This window comes from Myripristis murdjan, chromosome 22, assembly GCF_902150065.1.
Source record: "Myripristis murdjan chromosome 22, fMyrMur1.1, whole genome shotgun sequence".
Lineage (NCBI taxonomy): Eukaryota > Metazoa > Chordata > Actinopteri > Holocentriformes > Holocentridae > Myripristis > Myripristis murdjan.
Genome location: NC_044001.1, coordinates 19,261,514 through 19,284,224, shown reverse-complemented (window position 1 = coordinate 19,284,224; position 22,711 = coordinate 19,261,514). Strand labels below are relative to the sequence as shown.

General features: G+C 43.9%; 1 protein-coding gene across 1 annotated transcript in view; it reads left to right on the top strand.

Moving 5' to 3' along the window:
* LOC115380742 (ryanodine receptor 3) overlaps nucleotides 1-22,711 on the top strand; it is a 115,707-nt gene continuing 92,996 nt past the window's right edge. The window contains exons 1-2 of the mRNA XM_030081942.1: nucleotides 1-81; nucleotides 19,817-19,936. Coding sequence (XP_029937802.1) covers nucleotides 34-81; nucleotides 19,817-19,936 — 168 coding nt within the window. The 5' untranslated portion in view covers nucleotides 1-33. The remainder of the gene's footprint in view (nucleotides 82-19,816; nucleotides 19,937-22,711) is intronic.

Below are 22,711 nucleotides of genomic sequence, written 5' to 3'. Positions count from 1 at the left end.
GCTTCCCGAGTCTGAACAGGCTCCCGCACAGCCATGGCTGAAGGTGGAGAAGGAGAGGATGAAATTCAGTTCCTCAGAACTGTAAGTACATTTCCTGCCGCTTAGACTTGACGCGGTGCGCTGGTGGCTGTGGAAATATCTGTAGCCCTAGCTTTCATGAGACATGGTACCTCGTGTCTGTTATGATTTCTGTCGAATGCCCATCAGTCGGCTTGCTTGGCAGATTTTGTTTTATTGTGTTATAGCCTTTGGTCACCCTCTGTTTCTCCTTGCAGACCTTAGAGGCGTTGATAGTGCCCTATTGTTTTGCGCATCGCTCACTGCCAGCTATTGTCTTTCCTGCAGTGTCTTTCTCAAGAAGTTGACAAACACTGTTTACCCTGCTATGTGAAACTTCTGCCGTGTCTTGCCGCACAGTTATGCTCATAAACTGTATTTTTTGACAATGGTTGGCCGTGTTATGAAGCATCTTTAACAACTTAAGTCTTTCTAAGATCTGCTAAATGAAATGCCATATATCCCTATAGTGCTGATTTAACCTCCTTAAAGAATACATGAGCTATCCAGGGAGTTCTCAACCAGTATGCCTACAGTTCATTGTCCTGTATCCCAGCGGCTGCTGGCAGCTTGGCAGTGTGTGCAGCCTGTCCAGACTGTCGCCCCAGGGTTCCCATGCAGCAGCAAAGGTCTATGCAAATGAACTGATGACAGAACAATTGTGGTAAATCTTGTCCTACCCAAGGCTGTTTATTCATGCTATCTCGCTTTTGGGACACAGGACTAGGTAAGACAGTCTTGACATATGTTGATTGACAAACATCTGTAACACGAGGTTAAAGGGGCTATAGACAGCTCGGTCCCTTTAACTCTTGAAAGCTTGAAAATGCCTTTGCAGTTGTTGAATAGGCAGACACACTTCACTTTTGACACAGAAAGGCATGGTGACTTTATCTGCTCCTACATCTGCAGGAAAATATATTGGAGGCAAATGTATCTGAAAATACCCACCCGTCTAGGATAGATGAAGAAGCGGAAAGCTGGAGGTGTTCCACATAGACCCCAAGAAGACAGTGGGAGGTGTTTGGTGTTTGGTTTCGCATATCACTGCCAATGCTGCTTGTGGGTTTCCTTTATTAAGCTGCTCACAGATGCACAACTCACTGTACATCAGGCAACGAGAGTAGAGATTTTCTCCTTTTATGCACAATGATAGCAACCCACACATCAAATCAGTCACGTTTGACCTTTATAAATGTAAAGAGGCGTTGAAATTTCTCTCTCATGAGCATTTCTAAAACCTTAAGTGGGAAATTTCGAAGAATTCTACCAAATATTTTCCCTCAGTAATCCATTACATTTTCATGCTGATCAACAGCCATCAAATAACAGTTCACTGCCATCTGGTATCATGAAGCAAAAGAGATGCATGAAGAGCGGGTGAAAGTCCATTACACTACCATTTCAGTTTTAGAGGGACATGAAAACATGAGTGATGCCGTTCGGGCTGGTCAGTGTCAGTGTTTGCATTGCACTGAATTTCTCTCATATGTCAAGGAATGACATACACAGACGCAGAGCACCTACGAAAAGCTGATGCCTCCTCATCAGTTGCCTTGCAGCTCTCCATCCCTTGTTCCTCCTCACATAGAGGTCACCACATCAGCATGCCCTCCACCCTGAAAAGAGCTGACATTTCAGCACCACTACATTTCTTTTCTGAGTTGGAGTCTAAAGGCCAGCAATCCACAATCAGGATTTTAGAAACATGTGTAATGAGAATTATGGACTTAGTGTTTTTTTTGCTTGTTTTGCTGTTTTGGTGTGCTTTGTTGGAGTCACTCTGAAAGTTCTTCTCTCCTCCAAGTTCAGATGTGACCCTGGGAAATTAAATGAGATGACACTGTGTAATAGGAAATCACTGTTCCTTTAAAAAGGGCTTAGCAGCTTGTTGCATCCCTCCACACAGGGAAGCAGCTGACAGGCTGTATGGTGTTGGGATTGGGTGCAGTGAGCGAGCTTGGTGTTCATGTGTATAAAAGTGTGTGTGTGTGTGTGTGTGTGTGTGTGCATGCATGTGTGTGCGTGTCTGAGTGCGCGCGCGTGTGTGTGTGTGTGCTGAATGCAAATGCGGAGCTGTAGCTGTGTGGTGCAGTCAGGCTGCACCAGACATGCCACAGCAGAGCACAGTGCAGAAATTATTCATCAGGCCAAGCAAGGCGCAGCTGAACTACTCAGTGTAGAAGAGCGGCACAGATACACATGCACGCACTGTCACACAAACACACACTTTCACATTAATTACAGGCATTCCTGTTGAAACAGAACACACACACATCCACATACACATGCACACACCATTACTCTGGCTCTAACCAATCTTACCTTTCCACTGGTACCGCTCAGCGGCAAACACTCTGTGAGGATATGTAGAGGCGGTGTTTCTTGCTGGCATCCAAATGCTGCCTGTTATTGGAGTCAAGGTGCTTGATAAAGCAGTTCACAAACTGCCTTTTCTCTAACAGCAACACAAAGTAATTTCCCCGGAGTGGTAGCAGAAATTACCCCTGCCGGACTGCTGCCTATAAACCCAAGTCAGAGAGAGGGAGAGGAGGAAAAGAAGAGAGAGAGAGAGAGAGATTTCTCAGCATGGGTAATTTGATGTTAGAGGAAGAGAAATGGTGCTGATTGTGAGCTGGGAGACTGAAAGTGAATCTCCCAACTGCTGTTTAATGTTGGAAGGGGCAAGGAGCTGCAAGGAGAGGATAATAAGGCTGCATATTGTAACTGGATCTTCATTCTTCCTGTTTGGAAATCGGAAATGTCCTTAGATGCACCCGTTCCAGCAGCGGTGGCTTCAAAATAAGCCGTATAGTGAATAATATGAATAAAATATCAGCTTACAGATACATGGCTGTGGCTGTTCATTATGTAAAAGTAGTTTTCCAAATGAACTGATAGCCTGTGCTGTGTGTTGTGTCATTAGAGATGAGGGAGAAGGGAGACAGGGGAAAAAAAGTGAGGGAGAGATAGAGAGAAGGAGGCAGTCGGCATGCCAATGAAACTTATCATGCTGCTGTTGTTGTCTCACTCTCTCTTTAGTTTGCGTTTGATCGTACAGCCATTCTGACTGGAGGCCAGTGATTAGTACACGCATGACGCCGCATGCAGTGTGATAATCCACAGCTCCAAACATGATTCGAACAGTAAAAGTAACACACACATACACACACAAAACCTCTCAGCTGCGTGGATTCCTGCTGGGTGAATATCAAAGTCTGGTGATCTATTAGCAGGTAGAGTGGGAGTAGCGACTTTGAAAAGGCCAGGCTAGGATTGTGACTAATGCAATGTGGCAGCACTTGGCTTGTTTATCTTATGTGAAGGCACTGGTCTCACCTGGCATTCAGGCAATAACTGTCAATGTGTTGTACTGTAATGAGCCAAAACAAGCAGACAAAAACTTATCACAAAAAAACTCCGTAAGACTTTAAACCTCTTCAACCCTGCCAGGGAACATCATCATCACAAATACAAGCTGTGCACCCAACCTTTGTTCAAACCTGCTGAACTTTATTTTAAATTCTAACGGAGATCCCAAGGTTTCTAACGATACCAAACATGTCTGCTGAATTACACTGAAATATGTATATAATGATACAGAAGACATCTTAATACTTTCTATTTGATGTAATGGTGCAGCTATAAATCACTGGCATCTTTAGTTTGAATATTTCACTCCATGTACAGTGTGTGATGCAACCAGCGTATACAGAATATGCATGTGATATTAGAGGATAAAAGATTTTTTTTCTCTAACTTTGAAGCTACTAAAGAGGAAATTTCAGGGAGAGTCAGAGTTCAAGGGGTTAAATCTGTCGTGCTTTGTGTCCATGGCATCAGTGGCAGATCGCGCTGCCTCCTCTCCCATCTTGTCTCTGTGAGCACCCTGCTGTGTGTCGTTTCTCTGTCCTTTGTTTTTGGTGCTGTCTTTTGCCCTGTAATGCTCTTTTCTCCTCTTATTTCCCTCTCTTTTACCTCTGTTCCCATCTCTCATGTTTGCATTCTTTCCTTTGCTCTTCTTCTTCTTCCCACCCTAGTTCCCCTCTCACATCAGTAGTAATCTATCGTACGTTTGCGTCTTTTTGACATGCCCATCAGTTTGAATCTCCCTGATATGACGTGTGCCAGTATGCATAACGGTATACTGTATGCCTTCTGGAGGCTGCTCCCCAGCAGCTTGAAAGTGGGTTTGTGATGTGAGAGATCCTGTGAGGGTAGAGGCCGTATCTAACAGCTCCACATTGGGCCAGCGGCAACCAAAGGTGCCCTTGATCTGCAGTGTGCGGTGGGAGGTATTATGCTCCAAGACTCTCTGGAAGCATCTTGACTTATTCCACGTCACTTTACCAAAGAGCATAAGGCCTTAAACTGCCATGTCACCACCAAGCTTTCTCTAAAATTGACTGAAAAAAAATCTTCATTCAGTCTTTTCAGTAGTTGATTCCTGTGTAGTTGCAGTAAGGATTTTTGCCCTAGAAGGATGTCATATTTGGCGCTTCCTGTTACCTTGTCAGTTGCCCTGTGTATAATTATTAGAGATTACCATGAAATTACTCCTAGTGATGCAAATTCAGTTCAGCACATCATCCCAATCTACTTGACACTAAGGAGGGTAGCTCTAATGCTATTATGATGAGGTCTGCTGTCATTTCATGGTTGAATTAAAAAAGTAATAGCTCAGTTTCATTAGGAACCAAAAGGCATTTTGAACATAATGGTGTAAATTTTAGCCTGCAGATTCAGGTTGAAATGGCTCTGTAGAGGAAGGATTTCATGAACCTAACATTTATTTGCCTTTGAAGCAACCACTTTACCATATGTTTTACCAACTGTTACACTCACATGCGCATCTTAAGTGAGAGGCAGAAAATTAATGCTTTGAGAGAACTGTATGAATTTCCATATCTCCATATTGATTTATTCCTAATAGAATTCCTTTGCTCTCTACCAAAAGTGAAACGTAATTGATTTTTTTGTCTTTCTTTCCCTAGATAAGGTGCATTTTAACTATTTAAAATTCTACGTTATGCCATGCAAAATGCATGGTATTGATCAAATACTCCCTGTACCTTCATTGCACATTTAACATACAGAATATTTCCACTCCATATTCCTACAAACGTATAGATTTCTCTCATATGTGACATTAGCATCATCTGAGAGCCGTTTACAATTCTCAACCTTGTACTTTCAAAAGTTGTTTCGAAATCAACTTGTAGAAATGTAAGCTGGCGTATTGGTTAATGTGGGAATGCTGTTCAGCACAATGCTGTTCCTCTCTGTTGTGTGATGGAGACGGGCAGATAAGACAGGCCCGGGATGCAGAGGGAATTAAGCCAGCAGGCCTGCCCAGAGACAACCCTGTGTAGGGCTGCGATAATGAGCTATCGATCGTGCCACCAAATGAAGAAATTTCCCTAGTAATGTCAGTGGCATGCAGTAAGCAGGCCTGATTGATCTGGTATTTCAGAGCATGAATATTTAATAAGGTAACGTAGGAAAAGCCACCTCCTCCCAAAGAAGACCTTCTTGTTCTTTTTTCCCCCACTCTGGTTTGTTCTAAAAAAGCATTTCTATATCTGTTTCCATCTATAATTTGAGCTGCAAAGATTTATGTAATAGTGCATCCTAATACTGCCTGACCCGTTTATCTGATAAATGGTCATTATTGATAAGCTGCTGCAATCCCCATATGCTTGGATGTGCTTAGTACAAGTTGTTTGATGCCAGATCATATTGCAGTATACACTGAGAGCTCTTTGACCAAAGCCAAGCTGTTCTGTGGGTAGTTAGTACTATCTGGTGGATGACACATTTTGCTTGGTAACAGTATCATTTACAAGCCCACTTGCTATGACTCCTAGATCACTTTGCTTTCTATGAGCAAGGCTGCTCTGTGAATCCAGTCCTGCTTATACAGCATTATTATCACGGCAAGCCCACCGGCCCTCAGAGATGAATTATCTTTGATGGTTCAGGGTCTAGCCTGCTTGCCTGTGAATGACAAAATTACCTCTTGTTTGACTGAAATGAAGCAGGTAGCTGTAACAATGTATAGTTAGCAGGAATTTGAATGTGTTTTTCCCTAATTATGATGATGATGATGATGATGATAATGATGATGATGATGATGATTATTGTTATTATTATTATATATTTCTTTTATTTATATATTTCATTTTTTTTCTTTTCTTTTTTTCATCTCACCCAAGCAAATAAGGCAGACAGGCTGATTTACAGCACATCCCACTTTCAGACTGGTATGTCAGCCTGATATTAAAATGAACTTCAGCTAGCACAGTGCGTTCACATATCAAGAGAGAATAGCCAGAGGCAGCACTTCTTCCACTTCCAATGAACATGGTTACATGATGGAAACATGAGCTCTGCGGGCTGACCCATTTTAGACCGGACCAAGAGGACACGTGCAGCACATCTTAGTCTATGTCCTGCAAACACACATTTCTGAATGTGTACGCTTTGCTCGCTAAAACTTTATGCAGGGTTCCCCCGTTTGTGCAGCCGACCTCATGTTAAAAACAGCCTTGTTTCCACAGAAACAATGACAGTGTTCCTGACATATTTTGCCATGGAACAAATCATTTAAACACTCACTAACTTTGGCTGTGCCCGTGAATCACTCTCCTCCTACATAAAGCAGCTCTGGTATCTGTCGTAATTACGTTCAATATTCTGTCTCCCCACTGTGCCCCTGATAAGCCATTTAGGGGAGCGTTTACTGCTGCAATCTGCCGCCGCCGAAGTTCACTCTGCTTTCCTTTATAGGAGATAGTTTAGTGTCAGTCTCTGAATTTACAGGTTTTAATGCAAAAATCAACAGTAATGTCATGTTGTTGTGTAGCGGATACTTCCAGTGCCACCAGTGGGTTAGTGAAGCATCTCATGAACTCATCTGCTGTTTGTGTAATTGAGTAATTTGCAGGATCTTTACACAGAGCTAGGTTCGTCCACTCTGTGCTGCCATAATTGCTGTTTCAAGAAAATCCTGTGCATTCCTCCTCCTGGCGGGGGCCTTAACCTCTTGGCCTTTTTGTCTGATGTTGATGACAGCAGCGTTCCCCGCCTCATAAAAGATTCATTCCTCTTTAACAACCTCTGCGTCCTGCTCACACCACACCGGCACAGACAAGGAGATATCACCCTCTTTATTGGGCCTTGTTGCTGCAGAGTCAACGATGTATGTAATAAAACAATGTATTATCCTGCCTGGCCAGCAAACAGCCAACAGAGATGCTGAGGGCTGGATAGTGAGGAGACGCTGACCTGTTTGCACCCCCCCCACACACACACATACTTACACGCTATTACCCCAGCTCATCCTGAATTACATCACCAGCGCCCTCACTCCCCAACACACTCACGCTTTTCAGCTGTTTTATTACAACCCCACTTTCTCTCTCACCTGCCTGTAGCTCCCTAACTCATCTCCTGTCTTAAGGGACTCTGCAGTGCTTCTGGAGAGAGGCAACTTTTACAACTAGGGCTCAGCCTCTCTCTGCAGGTGGAGGAGTGCATAGAGATGCTGTAGCACTTTTTTATCCCTCCACTGGGCCACGTATCTCTGCAATGTTGCTCGGTTTTCTCAGCCCCTGGCAGCCCTCCCCTCCCCCCTCCCCCTCCCTCCTGCAGAAGCATTGCTGTGGCAGTATAGCGGAGGAGCTGACACCTCACAACTACTTTTCCCAGCTCTTAATGGGCTCTTGCAGAGACAAATGACAAATCAGAGTGCCTTGGGTTGATTTTTGATGCATGCTTTTTCATAATGTCTTGCTTGGAGCGGCATTTCCTTAGATTTAGCACTTGCCACGGAGTCAAACTATTCCTCCGCTCTCTCTTCAGTTCTCTCTGACTTCCTTCATCCATTGTGTTTTCTCCACTTCTCTTCTTCTCTCCTCTCTGTGCATAAAGACTCTCATAAGATGCATAAAGAGTCTCAGCCGTAGTTCACACTTGGCTATTTTCTGAATGCAGCTCTCTATTCTCAAACTTGTGGATAGGCACTTGATATTACTTAAGTTGCACAGTGGAAGAATTTCTGTCAGGTTAGGTCTTAAAGGACAGTGTATATTTTCTATATCCCTGAGAGGCTGACACTGCAACTGCTCTTTATTATACATATAGGGAATAAGTTTAATACTGTTAAAGTGTATTCCCGGGTCTTCGTGGAACAGGGGAGGAAAAAAAAATCTTAAACATTCATTTCCAAAGGTGTGAATAGTTAATCCTGTTACAATTCAACACCGTGGCATTCTTAGTATAAGCCCAGTGTCGAGGGCAATGTACTTTCAAGAGCTGTGGCATTGTGGGATATTCCCCAGGGCTGGTCATATGATGAGGCCAGAGCCCGATGGTGATCAGATCTCCAGCACCCAGCATAACCTACATGAGTCACATGCCTGCACTGAGAGCCAGTCCCATTGAGTCCAGTGTCAGATAGAAACAGACAGATACCAAATATAGGAAATGACATCATGTCTTCGTAGATGAAGTTAGAGCAATGCTAATTAGAACAGAGGAGGACGACGTATTATAACCTGCACCCCTGGTTTTTCAAACAGTCAGCACTTCCTGCCTCCTACGTGGGCACATTTGGCTTTTTTTTTCTGTTTGTGGACATCTCTGAAGCTGGGATCATATTGCAGTGGCAGATATTGCAATTATGATATGATTCACAATATTATTGGGAATGATCTTTTTTTTTTTCATCAGAAGTTTCACTTTCATTTTTGCTCAGGTCTATTCTGTGCCAAACAAACTTGCTTTCTACATCTGGAGAGAATGATTTGTAGGCCAGGGCATCTCTGCGGCACCACAACGCTTAATTTATGTTGGCACAGACAAATGAAAGGGAAACCCCACATAAAGCATCTTTGTGAGGTGTTGGGCCACCATGAGCTCCTTGGCATATTTTCTCCAAGTCTCTGGTCCTCTACTGGAGGGATGAACCCCGGTCTTCCAAAAGATAGAGTACATATACATATAGAGGGATTATAGTAGGGCTGCAGTGCATAAACCCTTCAATATAAAGACAAATGCACATTTGAGAGATATGGTGTCCACCAGGAGAATGCTACAGGCCTGCTTGACCCTTGAGAAAAGGGGTCCGCTGGCTCTGTTATGCTGTAGGGGGCGTTTTCATGGAATGGTTTGGGTTCACTTGTCTCCTAAGAGGAACGGCTGACTGCAAATCAATGCAAAGTTATTCTTCCAGGATCAAAACACCACCATCCACAGGGCACGAGGGCTCACTGAATGGTTTGATGAGGATGAAAATGATGTAAATCACACTGAACACCTACGGGAGATTTTGAAGGGACATGTGAGACAGCACTCTCCACCACCATGCCTGTGTGTTGAAGCTGTTCTGGCGGCTCGTGGTGACTCAACACTTTACACTTTATGTTGCTTCTTCCTTTAATTTGTCACCATTTTGTCACAAATTTACCTTCATCAAAAACTGCAACTCTTACAATTTGGATATTGTACTTGGCTATATTGCAGTTTTGATAATATTTCAGTAAATTGTTTACCCAGCACTTTGGTGTCAGAATGTTATCACGTAGTTTTGGGGAAAAAAAAACAACAGGTCTAGTATTTATTTGAGTGACCATGAGACATAAGAATCAGTCACAATCTGCACTCTTTTATGTCTTCTTTAATTGGGGTGAATAGACTCAGGAAGTGTCTCTGGTTAGAGTCTGTCTGTGTCATTGCTGAAACACCGACTGCCGCTGCTCCTTTGATATTCTCAGTCACATCCACTTCCACTTTCTTGACCTAAAAGCAGAAGTGTGGATTTCTGTACCCACAGGACTATGGTCTTCCTCTGGCTCCAGACAGCTGAGACGGTTAGCGCTGAGTCAAAATGCATGCCTCACTTCACTGAGATGCTACAGGAAGGGTACAAATGCACCTGTTTGTGTTGCTCTCCCATTGGACCTCCACAAGGTTTTTTCCCCCTAAAAATACAACAGACTGCTTGTCAGAAAGTAGAAGCAGCCTATTTTCCCTCCTCTGTGTTCTGCCAGGAAAAAAAAAATGTCTCCATTCCCTTGGTAAATGAAGTAACTTTGCGGAGAGGAAGCAGAGGGAGTGAGTAGTTTGTTTCCTTTGTTTCCCAGTGCACGCCCCAGCCATACTGCTGTCACATATCACCCCTGGGCATCCCCATCGCAATCTAGCTTCACAAACCGTCATGCAGTCAGGGAAAAAAATGCAATACTACCTCAATCTTCCTCCACAGTTGTCTTATTGCCTTATCTCAAAGCACTTAGAAAAAAAAAATGTAGTTTCCCTTCTTTTTCAGCAGCTAGGACAGTGGCAGCCCAAAGCGAGGAAGTGATGAAAATGCTTACTTAGCCTTTCACATTAAAGCCACTGCCGGGGAGGAGAAGCAGTGCTGCAAGGTGCAATGAAAACGTTTTACAGTCCCTGTTCTCAGCTCCTCTGATAATGAAGCATGCAGGCAGCCTTAATACCCCCAGAACTAGGAGAAGTTTTGATCTGCCTGCGGGGCAACTGGGGCTCACTCACTAACGCTCATCTTAGAAACTTTCTCCCGAGATGACCTGCAGCAGCCTTCATGCTTAATGGACTGATCCTTTTACTTTTTAAGAGAAAGACATTCGCTGTGTGCACTTTAGCGGTGCACACAGCGCTGAAACGTTTATGGCAGCCACAGACATGCTCGTCTTTTTCATCTCAGGTCGAGCTATTTGTCACTGCGAGCCATTTGGTTTGCAGAGATTGCCATTTCTGTCTAATCTTTGAGATGGATCGTCTTAGCCCATATGGTTAGTGCAATTCACAGCTGCATAGTGAGTGTATGGTGATCAGGTAATTAGATTGCCTACAGTGATTAGACAGCCAGGGTCTGAGGCACGAAATGTGCCAGATGAGTATCTCTTTTCCTTTCACACACACACACACACACACACTGAGCCTGTGAGGATCAAATAGGGCTAGGAATATTGAACCACTGCAGATTAGGCTATTTTCTCATACCTTAGTGGTACTTTTCACCTTTATTTATCTGGAGAAAGCTGACATTTGAACCAATTTCCCTGCTTCGCGCTCAAATACCAAATGACAAATTTATCTTCCTTTTTTGTCACCACTATTTCTAAAAGAAGCTTTCAGTTTTTGTGAAGAGGAAGCGCAGGTGTTTCTGTTGGGAGCACACAGTGTGCACATGGGAGATGGGTATTAAGATTCTACACACTGTATCCACACCAGTGCGGCCCAAGGATACAGGTGCATGCATTATGTGCCAAGGACTGGCCACTGATGCTGTTCAATAGCGAGCTGTAAAGCCGTCAAACTCAGCACCTTTAGCAGCGCCGTAGAGGAAGGCTGGAATTTTTACAGGATGTCAAGATTAATTTGTGGTGTCACGGTGGACTGTGGAGTTTAATGGTGCATGAGTGTGTGTGTGTGTGTGTGTGTGTGTGAGAGAGACTTTTTCCCTCATGCTTTCTCCATCTCTTTTATCCTTCCTCTCTGTCTCTCCTCTATCATTTTATGTTGTGTGTGTGTGTGTGTGTGTGTGACTTTTTCTCTCGTGCTCTCTCCATCTCTTTTATCCTTCCTCCCCGTCTCTCCTCTATCATTTTATGTGTGTGTGTGTGTGGCTGTGTGTGTGTGTGTGTTCTGGGGCAGCATGTTCAGCACTTTGCCTCAAGACGAGCATTAACACCCTCCCATTTACACAGCAGCACTGAGTCACAGGAACAAAGCACTTGCTCCTCCAGTCAAACTCTCTCTCTCCGTCAGAGTCAGGCCACACTAAGAGAGCATAAAGCTACAAGTTCATGAATCACTCCAACAGCAATCTATACAAACCAGCCGAGAGCTTGTTTTTCTCCATCAGAATGTTCTGGAACAAACGCCACTTGTGTGAGTGCAGAGCGAGTCTGGGCCCTCTTTCTACTGTCTTTGACCTGTTAGTCCGTGTTGCCTGTTTCACAATAACTTGTATGCCTGTGGGGTGTTTCAAAAAGCAGGATTTGCAGATTAGAACTTGAAAAACAGTTACCCTGCATTCATGTGAGGTCAGATTTAGCTTGTAGCCCACCAAAGTAGCACTACACGAATGGCCTGTACCAAATTCCCACGTCCCAGCTAAATAGTCCACGTCCATGTACTTGATTGAAAAATAGGGCTGTAAAATCGGACAAATGTCAACGTTAACATTATTAATCAAGATAGCTGGCATAGGTAGCAAACAATCGTCAGTGTATTTTGGGGGACAATCATGTAAATACCACAAGGAAATCACTGTGGCGCTATAGTTATCGAGGAATATCCATGTCTCTTAAATTTTGCTTGTGGATCATTTTCGACCTTGTTGTCTGAAATTTATGTTTCTGTTGGGCCGTGTTGGAAACAGCACTTATGTCTCAGGTTGGCCAATTCGTGCCTCATCTAGGATCCTGATATACCCGAGTTGAAACTATGACTTGGCAGGGTGATCATGTGCACTTCCTGCTGGGAAACTAGAGTTACGATTAGTATATGATTAACTCGCCACCACGTGAACGGGGCATTATTTCATATCTTCTGAAATTGTGTTTGTTCTTAGCAAAATGCATGACTGCATCGTATTCTTAAACCATTCAAGTTTTGTTTTCTCAGATTCAAATCAACTATCACCACCTATCATCTTCCTCATTCAAACCTTTACGTGGCTAATATCCACCTGAACAAACAGAATAAACACATACAGGCACATTTAACCAAATGTCACTGTGATGGTCTCATTTTTTCTGCTGCCATTGTACTCTCCCGTCAGTTTTAATTTGACAATGACATATTGGAGTAAATATTCAGCGTGGGGGCTTTAACATGGATTATGTGAATACCTAACATGGCCAGAGGGCAACAGATGGTTAGGCTGATACATCGGTTCCCCTTGTTTTTAATGATGCGTCATAGGAGGGTGCAGTGTTGATGGTTGCCACAGAGCATAATCAGTAGCTTTTCCCTCTCCCTTACCTGCCTGTCAAGTTACTGCTGTGGATACTAATGGGCCTGGGAGACACCCGGTCTTGTCTGCACCCACAGTGTGTGAGTGTATGTGTTCAAGAGGAGGTTCAGAGAGAGAAGGATGAGAGACAGAGAGCAAGTAGGGGGTGCAACTGCTGCCCAGCTGTATTTTGTTCTGCAGTGCCTGACCAGCTGTATCAATCTGTCCACACCAAAGCCTCAGTGTGTGAGCCAGCGCCTCCACGGTGTTGACTGGCAGACCGGCTCCTGGGGATGTAGGGATGCAGACAGGTTTTTCTGCGTACGTGTTTGTTTGTGTATGCTACCCATCTCACACCGAGGGCTCGACCAGGGTTGAACCAGCATTGATTTTGTGTTTGAAAGGGTTAGCCCGCGTTGACCAATCCAGGATCACAGAGTAAAATTAGAAGAAATTGATACTCTCAGTTTTTGTCTGTGTTTTGTTTTCTTTTTGCCCATAATTAACAGAATGAAAAAGCATTTTTTGAAAATAATGGTCTCTCAATTTTTTGCCTCTCCATGCTTCATATGACTCCACTGCTCATTTGGTTGTTACCGCAAAACCTGCCCTAAGTCGGTTTATATGGAAGGTTATGTGGAAGTTAGTCCGCTACAGCGGTCCGAATTCTTTGCAATTTTGCTCCCATTCTATTTCTATGGTCCTCACCCCATAACAAGCAGTTTTGTTTTAAACAGCCCATACAGTAAAACACTGATGAGGGCAGAAACTACTCACCACTTAGATCATGAAACCTCATAAACTGAACTCATCTCCAGGCGCGATTGACACTGCCGTGACTGTAACTAAGAATAATCCTTACAATATTTATCAATATAGCTCCCAGTCTGTCTGTCTGACCCCACCTGTGAGCTCGCCCATTTGACTGCTGGCAGGTCGGCTCACTATGATGGGCAGGGGCATAAAATCAATGGATCAATATATTGATTCATGTGGTAACATCATATGCATCGTATTTATCATGTGTTTATCATGTGTTTATACAAACTGATTTCTTCAGGTTGAGCCCATATGAAAACTATTTTGGTTCATTAATGTCTGCTGTCAGTCAGCATGGTGAGATCAAGTTCATGTTTCCGTGTTTCTGTCACAAATTAAATTTGGGTAAACTCTTACATAATTCAACAGTTGCCACATGGCCTCCCCGTTTCCAGCATGTGAATCAGTTGTTATGCATCGCTCCTGGCTTGTGACCCAGGTTGTATCTCAACTGTCATGACCAGGGATTAACCCATGTTGACGGACTTGGTTTGAATTGACAAAAGAAGGGTTGAACACGGGTCAAATAACCCTGGTCCGACCTTGGAGATTAGTTTGAAAGGTGTGTGTGTTTAAATGCATTTGGCTGTGTTTTGTCCTCTGCTCTCGTCTCGTCTCCTCTTGTCTCCTATCCTCTCCACTTGATTCAGTTTGTTCACAGCCTGTGATGCTGCCCCTCAGCTTTCTCCCCGAGGGCTGCTCGGTGCCACCCTCGGATCAATTTGCTGTTGATTCACCAGCTACCTTGGCACAGGATCAAGCTGAAGAAGACAGAACAAATCTGACCTGAAAGAGCGAGGGAGGGAGCAGAGCGCTGCTGCGGCAGCAGGAGTTGCAGGCTGAATTTTATCACCGCAAGTCTTTAGTTTGAGGGGATGCTTAGCAACTGTGATTTTCTTGTTAACAGGAGGGTAATCATCCCTCCTTTGTTAACTCTTCAAGACACGCACACAGGCACACACTTTAGTGGGACTAAATGTGCTGAGACCAACAGCAGGAGAATTCAAAATCACGAGCTTATTCACCACATTTTCAGGAGGCGACAAGGATGGGTGGCCTGCAGCTCTATCAGGTGTCAAGGCGTCAAAGATGCCAAAGCCCCCTTGATGGATTAAGAGGAGAAACATCAAGTTACATGAAAATACTACTTGCCATGTTGTTGCTGCCCGTTAGGAGTCAAACACTGTGCTCCCTAAGTGTTTATCGTCCATGTAGCTTTGATGCTTCAAACTCTTAGATGAAAGCAGAGGAGTGATGATGGTGTCATGAATATAGAAAGTGCTGGGTGTAGTATACTGCAAGTGTAATACCAGCCTTACAGGAGCATTGGGGAAATGCATGAAATACTTTAGAAACTCAGTCCCCAAACTATCAAACCCAAATTCAGATTCACTGTGCACAGAAACAGGAAGCGCTAGGCTCTGCCTTCCTGCAGATAAGTACTTTGCTCCTTTTTTCCCTCTTGTTTCTGCTTCTCTGCGTCTGTGAGACATTATGCGACATAAGCTTTACAGTAGCTCTCATTGTGCCTCCAAAACCTGCCTGGGAATACATTGTCAGGCATGTGCAGCTCTGTGCGGTGCAATAGAAGGATTAAGGAGTCCCATCCCATGAGCTGATGGTGTGCACTGCGCTACCTGCTGAAATGCCGCAGACCTCTTTTCAAACCAAACGCTCAGATACTCGCACTGAAATTCCTTATTTTCTTTTGAGAACAATGGGAAGCCACGCTCCATGAACCCTGGACTCCTCGTCTTTGTATTCTGGAGGGCTGGAGCCATAAACGATGCAGCAGTTTACATAAAGAAAGTGGGAAGGGGAGGGGAGGGGAGGGGAGGAGACCGAAGCAGAGAGAGATTTGTGTTCAAGTAATTGTGCTGATAGGTGCTCTCCTGCCAAGAGTATTTCTTCTTTCACTCCCTGTCATGGCCCATTACATGCCTCTAAAAACTCTCTAATCAGTCCTTGCTATCATCAGTAAGAATTATTTATTTGGAGGCATGTTGTCTCAGAATATCTGTAGCTCATTCCCTAACCTTAGTTTTAGTGTAAGACCAGCCCTTGCCAGATTGGTTGCACTGGTTGCACCGGCAAGGTTACACTCTCAGGAGCTTATTTTGTTGCTTTAGAAAAGGAGAAAGTGCCATTAGATTATCTCTCCAAGCTTAAACCTGTCACCCCAGACTTAATTCACGTACAGTTCAAAACATTAGACGGTTTACTGCAGCCTCGTTGAGGAGACCTTTGCTGTGTCTGCTTGTCACTATGCAAAATTCTCCACCAATGCCACTTGTTCCCTTGTGGATCAGGCAAATGCGATTGGTTGAAGCCAAGGATATAAGCTGACTTGTCATCATAGCCCACTCATTGGTATGCTTTTAGCACATCTCACACCAGTTTCATAGGAACAAGTTTTAAAGTGTCAGTGCACTTACATGGATCCCCATGTGTATATTCACACACACACACACACACACACACACACACACACACACACACACACACACACACAGTGGAGATAACAAATGGATGAAGAAAGAAGTGGGTGTCTCTGAGAGAGGAAAAGAGAATCAAGCCAAAGTCAAATTCAATGTCGATTTGCCCTTAGGGACTCTCTTCGCTTCTCATGTTATATAAAAGACAAACTTGCCTTGTGTTTACTTCAGCCTATGGATTAGGCTTGACCTTTTCATTAGGATGTGATACAGAGTTCTTTGCACATGTGCAGCTAAAAGGAGATGAAACCCCTTAAGTGGGATGTTTTCTCCAGTTTTTTTTTTTTTTTTTTTTTTTTTGTAAATTGACCCATCCCAACTCAAGGAGAGCGCTGTCTTTCCTTCCAGCCGGGTTGACATCACTTAGTGCTCCACTTTATGAATGATTGATAGCAGTGAGTGCCCCCCCCCTCTCCTTTGTGGCAGTCAGGTATGACAGGGGATGAGTGAGTGAGTGTGTGGGGTGGGGGGAGGGGGGTTGGTGACAGGGGGGAGGTGAGGGTTACTATGTCAGACATTTAATTCTACTTCAGTGCGGGGGTGAGACAGGGGACAGGGCCAGTTGTGGGCTAGACACAGAGGCGGGGACATGAGAGTAGCCACTCTGATTGAGGAGTCGTGTGTGTCCGTGTGTGTGTGTGTGTGTGTGTGTGTGTGTATGTGTGTGTGTGTGTGTGTCTCTGTGTGCTGCATCTTGGCACTCAGACAGGCCGGAATGCGATGTGTGGATCGATACTGGCCTTTTATGGCCCAAATCAGCCCTGTACATGCTCCCCCAGCAGGGATACTGATTGCATGTCCCAATCTAGCCAAGTGTTGATTTGTCATAGTGAGCAATTCATTTCAGTCTGCATCTGAGTTGAATAACATTTTCATATCGATCCAAGACTGTTAGCATTATCCAGTGTCTCTCCCATAATGGTCCCATGAATGGCACAATCAATTGCAGCAGTCAACATTACGTCCAGTGGATCAGCTATCTAGGTTCCTTGGACACATTAAGGTAAATCCACCCCCATGATGTGGGACTTCATTTACCAGCTTATCGTTACATGCAGTATTTTTACATTATGCTCCCGGGAGGTAAAAGTCATTGTAAGCAGCAGCTTAAAACACATTCTGAGTTACAATCTCCTTACAAGCTGCATCTGAGGCACACAAGCATCGAGTTGAAATAATATGTCATGTGTGTTTTGAGGAGCCTGGGGCTCGTCACACTGGCTTTCACAAAGCGCTGCCACACACACACACACACACACACATTGCACACAATTATGTATATGCACATGCACATGCAAACATGTTGGTGCAAATCTTCCTTTCTGTCTCACACACGTGCACTGCTGCACTGTAATGGAGTGCTTTGCTGTTACTACTACTGCTGCTGCACTCCGCTCTCAGCACAATCCCCTCACATTAAATAATGCAGCTGGCCGTTGTGCAGGAGCAGCCTCTCTCTCTTTCGCTCTGTCTCTCATAGCAGCCCACATCAGCAGATTCTGCTTGCTCTGCTAACTTGAACAGTAACTATGTCCAATTCAGCATTTACAGGGCCACTACTATAAACACAATCCAAACACAGCCCATTTACACAACAGGGGCATCAGATGTTTGTTTTCAGGTGTCTCGCTCCCACTAAAAAATGGGTATTATGGAGCTGCTAGCTAGCACAATTTGCTTTGCTCAAGTACATAATTGCTGCAGTATATTTCACAAAGACAGAAGCCATCATTAAAGATTAATGTCATTTATTTATTCATGATTCCTATTTATGACTCTCTTTAACCTAAACATAGTGTAGAACAGCTATGGGTAATGTCATCGTAAATCATTGATAAAGTGCTTACCGATTCCCTAACCTTCATTTGCTATATGCTGATGGCTTGGCTGTGTGGGCTGATGTAATTGGTACTGATATTGTATTAGCATTGCAGAATTATACTTTATTATCATTATTATTATCATTTAAAGCAAATAGCAGCATTTGTCAGCAAAACTATTAGGAAAAATATTGATTTTGTGGCACGGTGTCATGATTGTGTTGAGGTTCTTGTGCTCTAATATTGGGCCACCAATGTCGTTATTATTATACCGTCAGATTATTATACCCTCACTCATTCCTACATGTTGCCATGCATGCACAACATACACATGCCACCTCTGCATCACTGCATAACCCAAGCCATACTGTGTCCTTCTTTTCCATTCACATATGCATGCATTTACTTAGACTATTATTTCCTTTTAAACCCAGAACACTCCTACCTCATTTGTTCCATATAAACAGTGTAAATAGCCTAAAGGACGATGGGCTGACTCAAAGGGATCGGCCACAGATAGTTTCTGTTTGATCATCACATTTTGGGGAATACCCCCCAATTAGCCTGGCACAGGGAGAGAGTAAGGATAACTTGCGCAAGATGGAAAATATTATGTTAACTCTGCGGTAATACTTGAGTGTTGAGCTTTATCCTTTAATATTTTTGGTACAGTGTGATATGATGATAGAAAATTGAAGGATAATAATGTGATACTTTGTTGATCCTCATAGGAAAATTATGAAAGAGAGCTCCGAGCACAGGGTTAGCTACAGAAGAACACCCTTGGAGTTGCTATGGATTCAGTGTCTCGCTAAATTAATGCTTTGGCAGGACAGATGCTCGCCAACACAGGGGCTTGAACCTGTGTCCTCTGGCTGAAGGACGGTCTCCAGCTCACTACATCACCCTGCTGCCCCGCTGCTCATAATGATGTGAGAAAACTGGGCATTAACATGGCTGTAGCTATTTGCACCAACATTGCCAGGATTTCTAAATTATGCAATATATAAAATGTCAATAGATTCACTGTATATACAACTCAGCTCATGTTTTTTCTGGTTGTGGAGTTGCTTGCTGTTGTGGGAAATGTGCCTTATTAAAGCTGCAGTGATTGAAATTACATAAATTTCGACTCAACTGACAAAAACTTTGAATAAGGAATTCAAATAATATGCTTATTCCATGTTTTGGGACTGTTTTGTTTTTGAAATGGTTTTCGCTTAAGCCAAGTTTTTATTATTACAGCTTTAGTAATAGGTAAATATTTCATAATAATATAGGTGATGGTGACCTTAAAGTGGCTGTGATGCAATGAAGCTTTTGAGAGCTGTCCGATTGTATCTTGCCATCTGCGCCACCATTTCCCAGTGCCCCTCTTAGTGTGTGTGTGTGTGTGTGTGTTTGTGTGTGTGTGTGTGTGTGTGTGGGATTGATGTCCCAACAGCTCTACGGCCTCAGCCACACGAGAATCTACCCTGATGAATGGATTTGGATGGGCTTGTGTGTGGGAGTACTGGAGTTCTCTCTGCACATGCCGCACACACACACACACACACACACACACACACACACACACACACGATCACATACACAGACACCCACACACAGACTGAAGTCCCTCTGTTTTGTCTTGACAGGATGATGAAGTGGTGCTCCAGTGCGTGGCCTGCATCCAGAAGGAGAATCGCAAGTTTTGCCTGACCGCCGAGGGGCTCGGCAATCGGCTGTGTTACCTGGAGCCCACATCAGAGGCAAAGGTAGGCACAGTGACGCCATTGTGCTGTGTTTGCTTCCCTTTGATCTGCGAGTTATTCAATGCAACACAGAGATGCACGTTAGTGGTGGGAGCCATTTCCTTTCAGCTCCTTGATCAGCAATGAACACCATCTACCTCAGCTGCCAGAGTCAGTTATCCGTGCGATGATGTAATCAAGTTTGTGCAATGCATACACACACACACATACATGTGATTAACAAACTTCACACAAGATAGAGTTTGTATTAAAACTTCACATGAAGTATAATTTCCTAGCCAAGCTAGCAAAGCAAACTAGATGAAAGGATGCTTCAGCCCAGGAAAGAGCTCCATGGAAACCAAATATTAATTTAGTTCATCCTTCTTAAGGTCCACCAAACAGAATCAGTGAAGACACTCGGAGAAATGCAGAAAAGCAGCTCGGCACATCATCAAAAGCTGAAACAACAGATCACATCCACCGCAGCCTCCTTGATGAGCCTATCCTCCATGAGTTCAGGGATGATGGTGCATCTCTGTGGGCGCACTGTCAGACAATAATTCCAAGAAATTACGCTCCTGGTCTTTTTTGATGGATCGTTTCATAAGCAGTTTGCGCTGTTGCTGGCTGTAATTGCCCACAGCTTTATTGCAGCTGGGCAGCTCTGTTGGTGCTGATGCACTTGCTGGTTTGTGCAACTAAGTGCAAAGTTTTAATGATGATGGATGAGTTAAGTTTTAATTATTTGCCTCTGTAATCAGCAGCTTTGTGCCTTAATTCAATTTAGTGTAACAGGTCCAGATTGTGAATCACATGCTTAACCTTATTTCCTTTTCCTCTGATTTAATATTGTACAGCAAATTAGTAGGTTATCCAGATACTAAGAAGAAACAGTACAGATATCCCAATCCCAAGTTACACTCACCTTCACTGGTCCATGTTGTTGCCGTTGTTGCTGCTAACCATGCATCACTGTTTTCCCATAGCAAAGCCTGTTGACAACAAGGCCTAATTGGCTTTTTCCGCATTGATTGTTCTTCATAATCCATTAGCATTGTCTGAGATTAATTTCACTGCAGCTAGGATGCCCGGCGCACACATACAACACAGAGAGAGGGGGTGCATGTATAGCGGGCAGAAATGGTTCACAGGGAGAAGGAATAAAGATGAAGACTGTGAGAGAGGAGGAAGAAATGATGATTTAGATTAAGAATTTGTTAGTGTGTGTGAGCAAAGATCAGCGTTTAGTATCTTCTCTCTGTTTAACCCCCTTAGCGCCCCCACCCTCCTCTAGCTTTCACTAATGGGGTGGAGGTGGGATGCAGTAGGAGGCAAAGCTTCCACCCCACACTGGATGGTAATTACACCTGACAGGTGTGATGGATGTTCTCCCCGTCTGCCACTTTGTCTTCATTGCCTGCCGTTTTTATGAAAAGGCATCACCCCCCTCCAACCCCCACCCCAGGGATCAACCAGTGTGGAAGTGAAAAAACCCCATGATGGCAATTTAGGAGTGGGCTTGGAGGATGGACTGGGATGCCCCCTTTTCTTGGTGAGCTAGTCAAGTAATGGAGCACAGAGGCAGGAAGACAGGACAAGGCTGATTTAAACTGTGCCCAGTTTAAATGGCAACATCAATCAGCCAATGAGCAGCTAGTTGATTGTGATATACGACCAGCAGCTCTTGCCTGTCACTGACTCAATATTATGACCACTGGCGAGTGTGCACCCCCATCCCGTAACGTCAGCTGTGTTGGGAAAGTATTTACTTCTTATATGATTTAGGGTCCGGACAAAATCATACGCCACAATATGTTGAACCAAATATTTCAATATCGATATCCTGCCAACATTATTGTGATGACTACTGGTGCTTTCATAAGATAATTACACACAAGAGATTTTTCATAAACAGTTATTATTAAAATGGATATGATGACTAAGCAGGTAGAAGCAAATAAAAGAACAGCTAGAACAGAATAATAAGTTCAATAAAATCACATCCTTTTAATACAATGCAGTCTGTAAAACAAGGAAAAAGACAGCACTCATGCCATATCACAATATTATGATATCCAAATCTCAGACAATATCCGGCCTCATATCGCAATATTGATATAATAACAATCATCCAGCCCTAATGCGATTATACTTGCATCAGCCTATTTGGAGACAGTTTATTTTGGTTCTTTTTAAATTGCCTTCAATCAACAGTTATAGAGTAATTCCTCCCAATTAAGCTGAAAAGGCAAATTATGAGGTCACCTCCTCAGGGTAATCAGGTTTAACCACTTCTGACCTTCTACCTAGCGGGAGACAAACAGAGCAACATGATGCATCCTTGCCCTCCACCGACCTTCCTCAGTCAATAAAACACAAAACAGAGCTCGGACAAGTTCTGTCACACTGAGGACAAACAGACAGGGCTGGACACTCATCGGGCCCTCGAGCTCCTCTAGCCCTTCTCATTACTAGCCCAGTCTTTGTTGTGGTCGCAGGGCGGCTCCCCCCCCTCCTACTGCCACAGCCCTGCGTCTGTAGAGGGCAAAGGTTAGCCGTTAGTCACCCAGAGAGATGAGGGTGTGGCTGGATCGCTTGCCACCACACTCCTTATTACATTTCCCCAGCGACATGGCTGCAGAGAAGGCTGGTGCAGAGGCATCTCTGACTCAAACAGCATGCTGCAGCATTGTTACGTTGCATACATACAGAACGAGAGCGGGCTGCGCGGTGTATGTTTCAGTGTATTTATACGGTGCATTCTGTACGAGGCGAGTGTTCATTATGTTTTTGAGC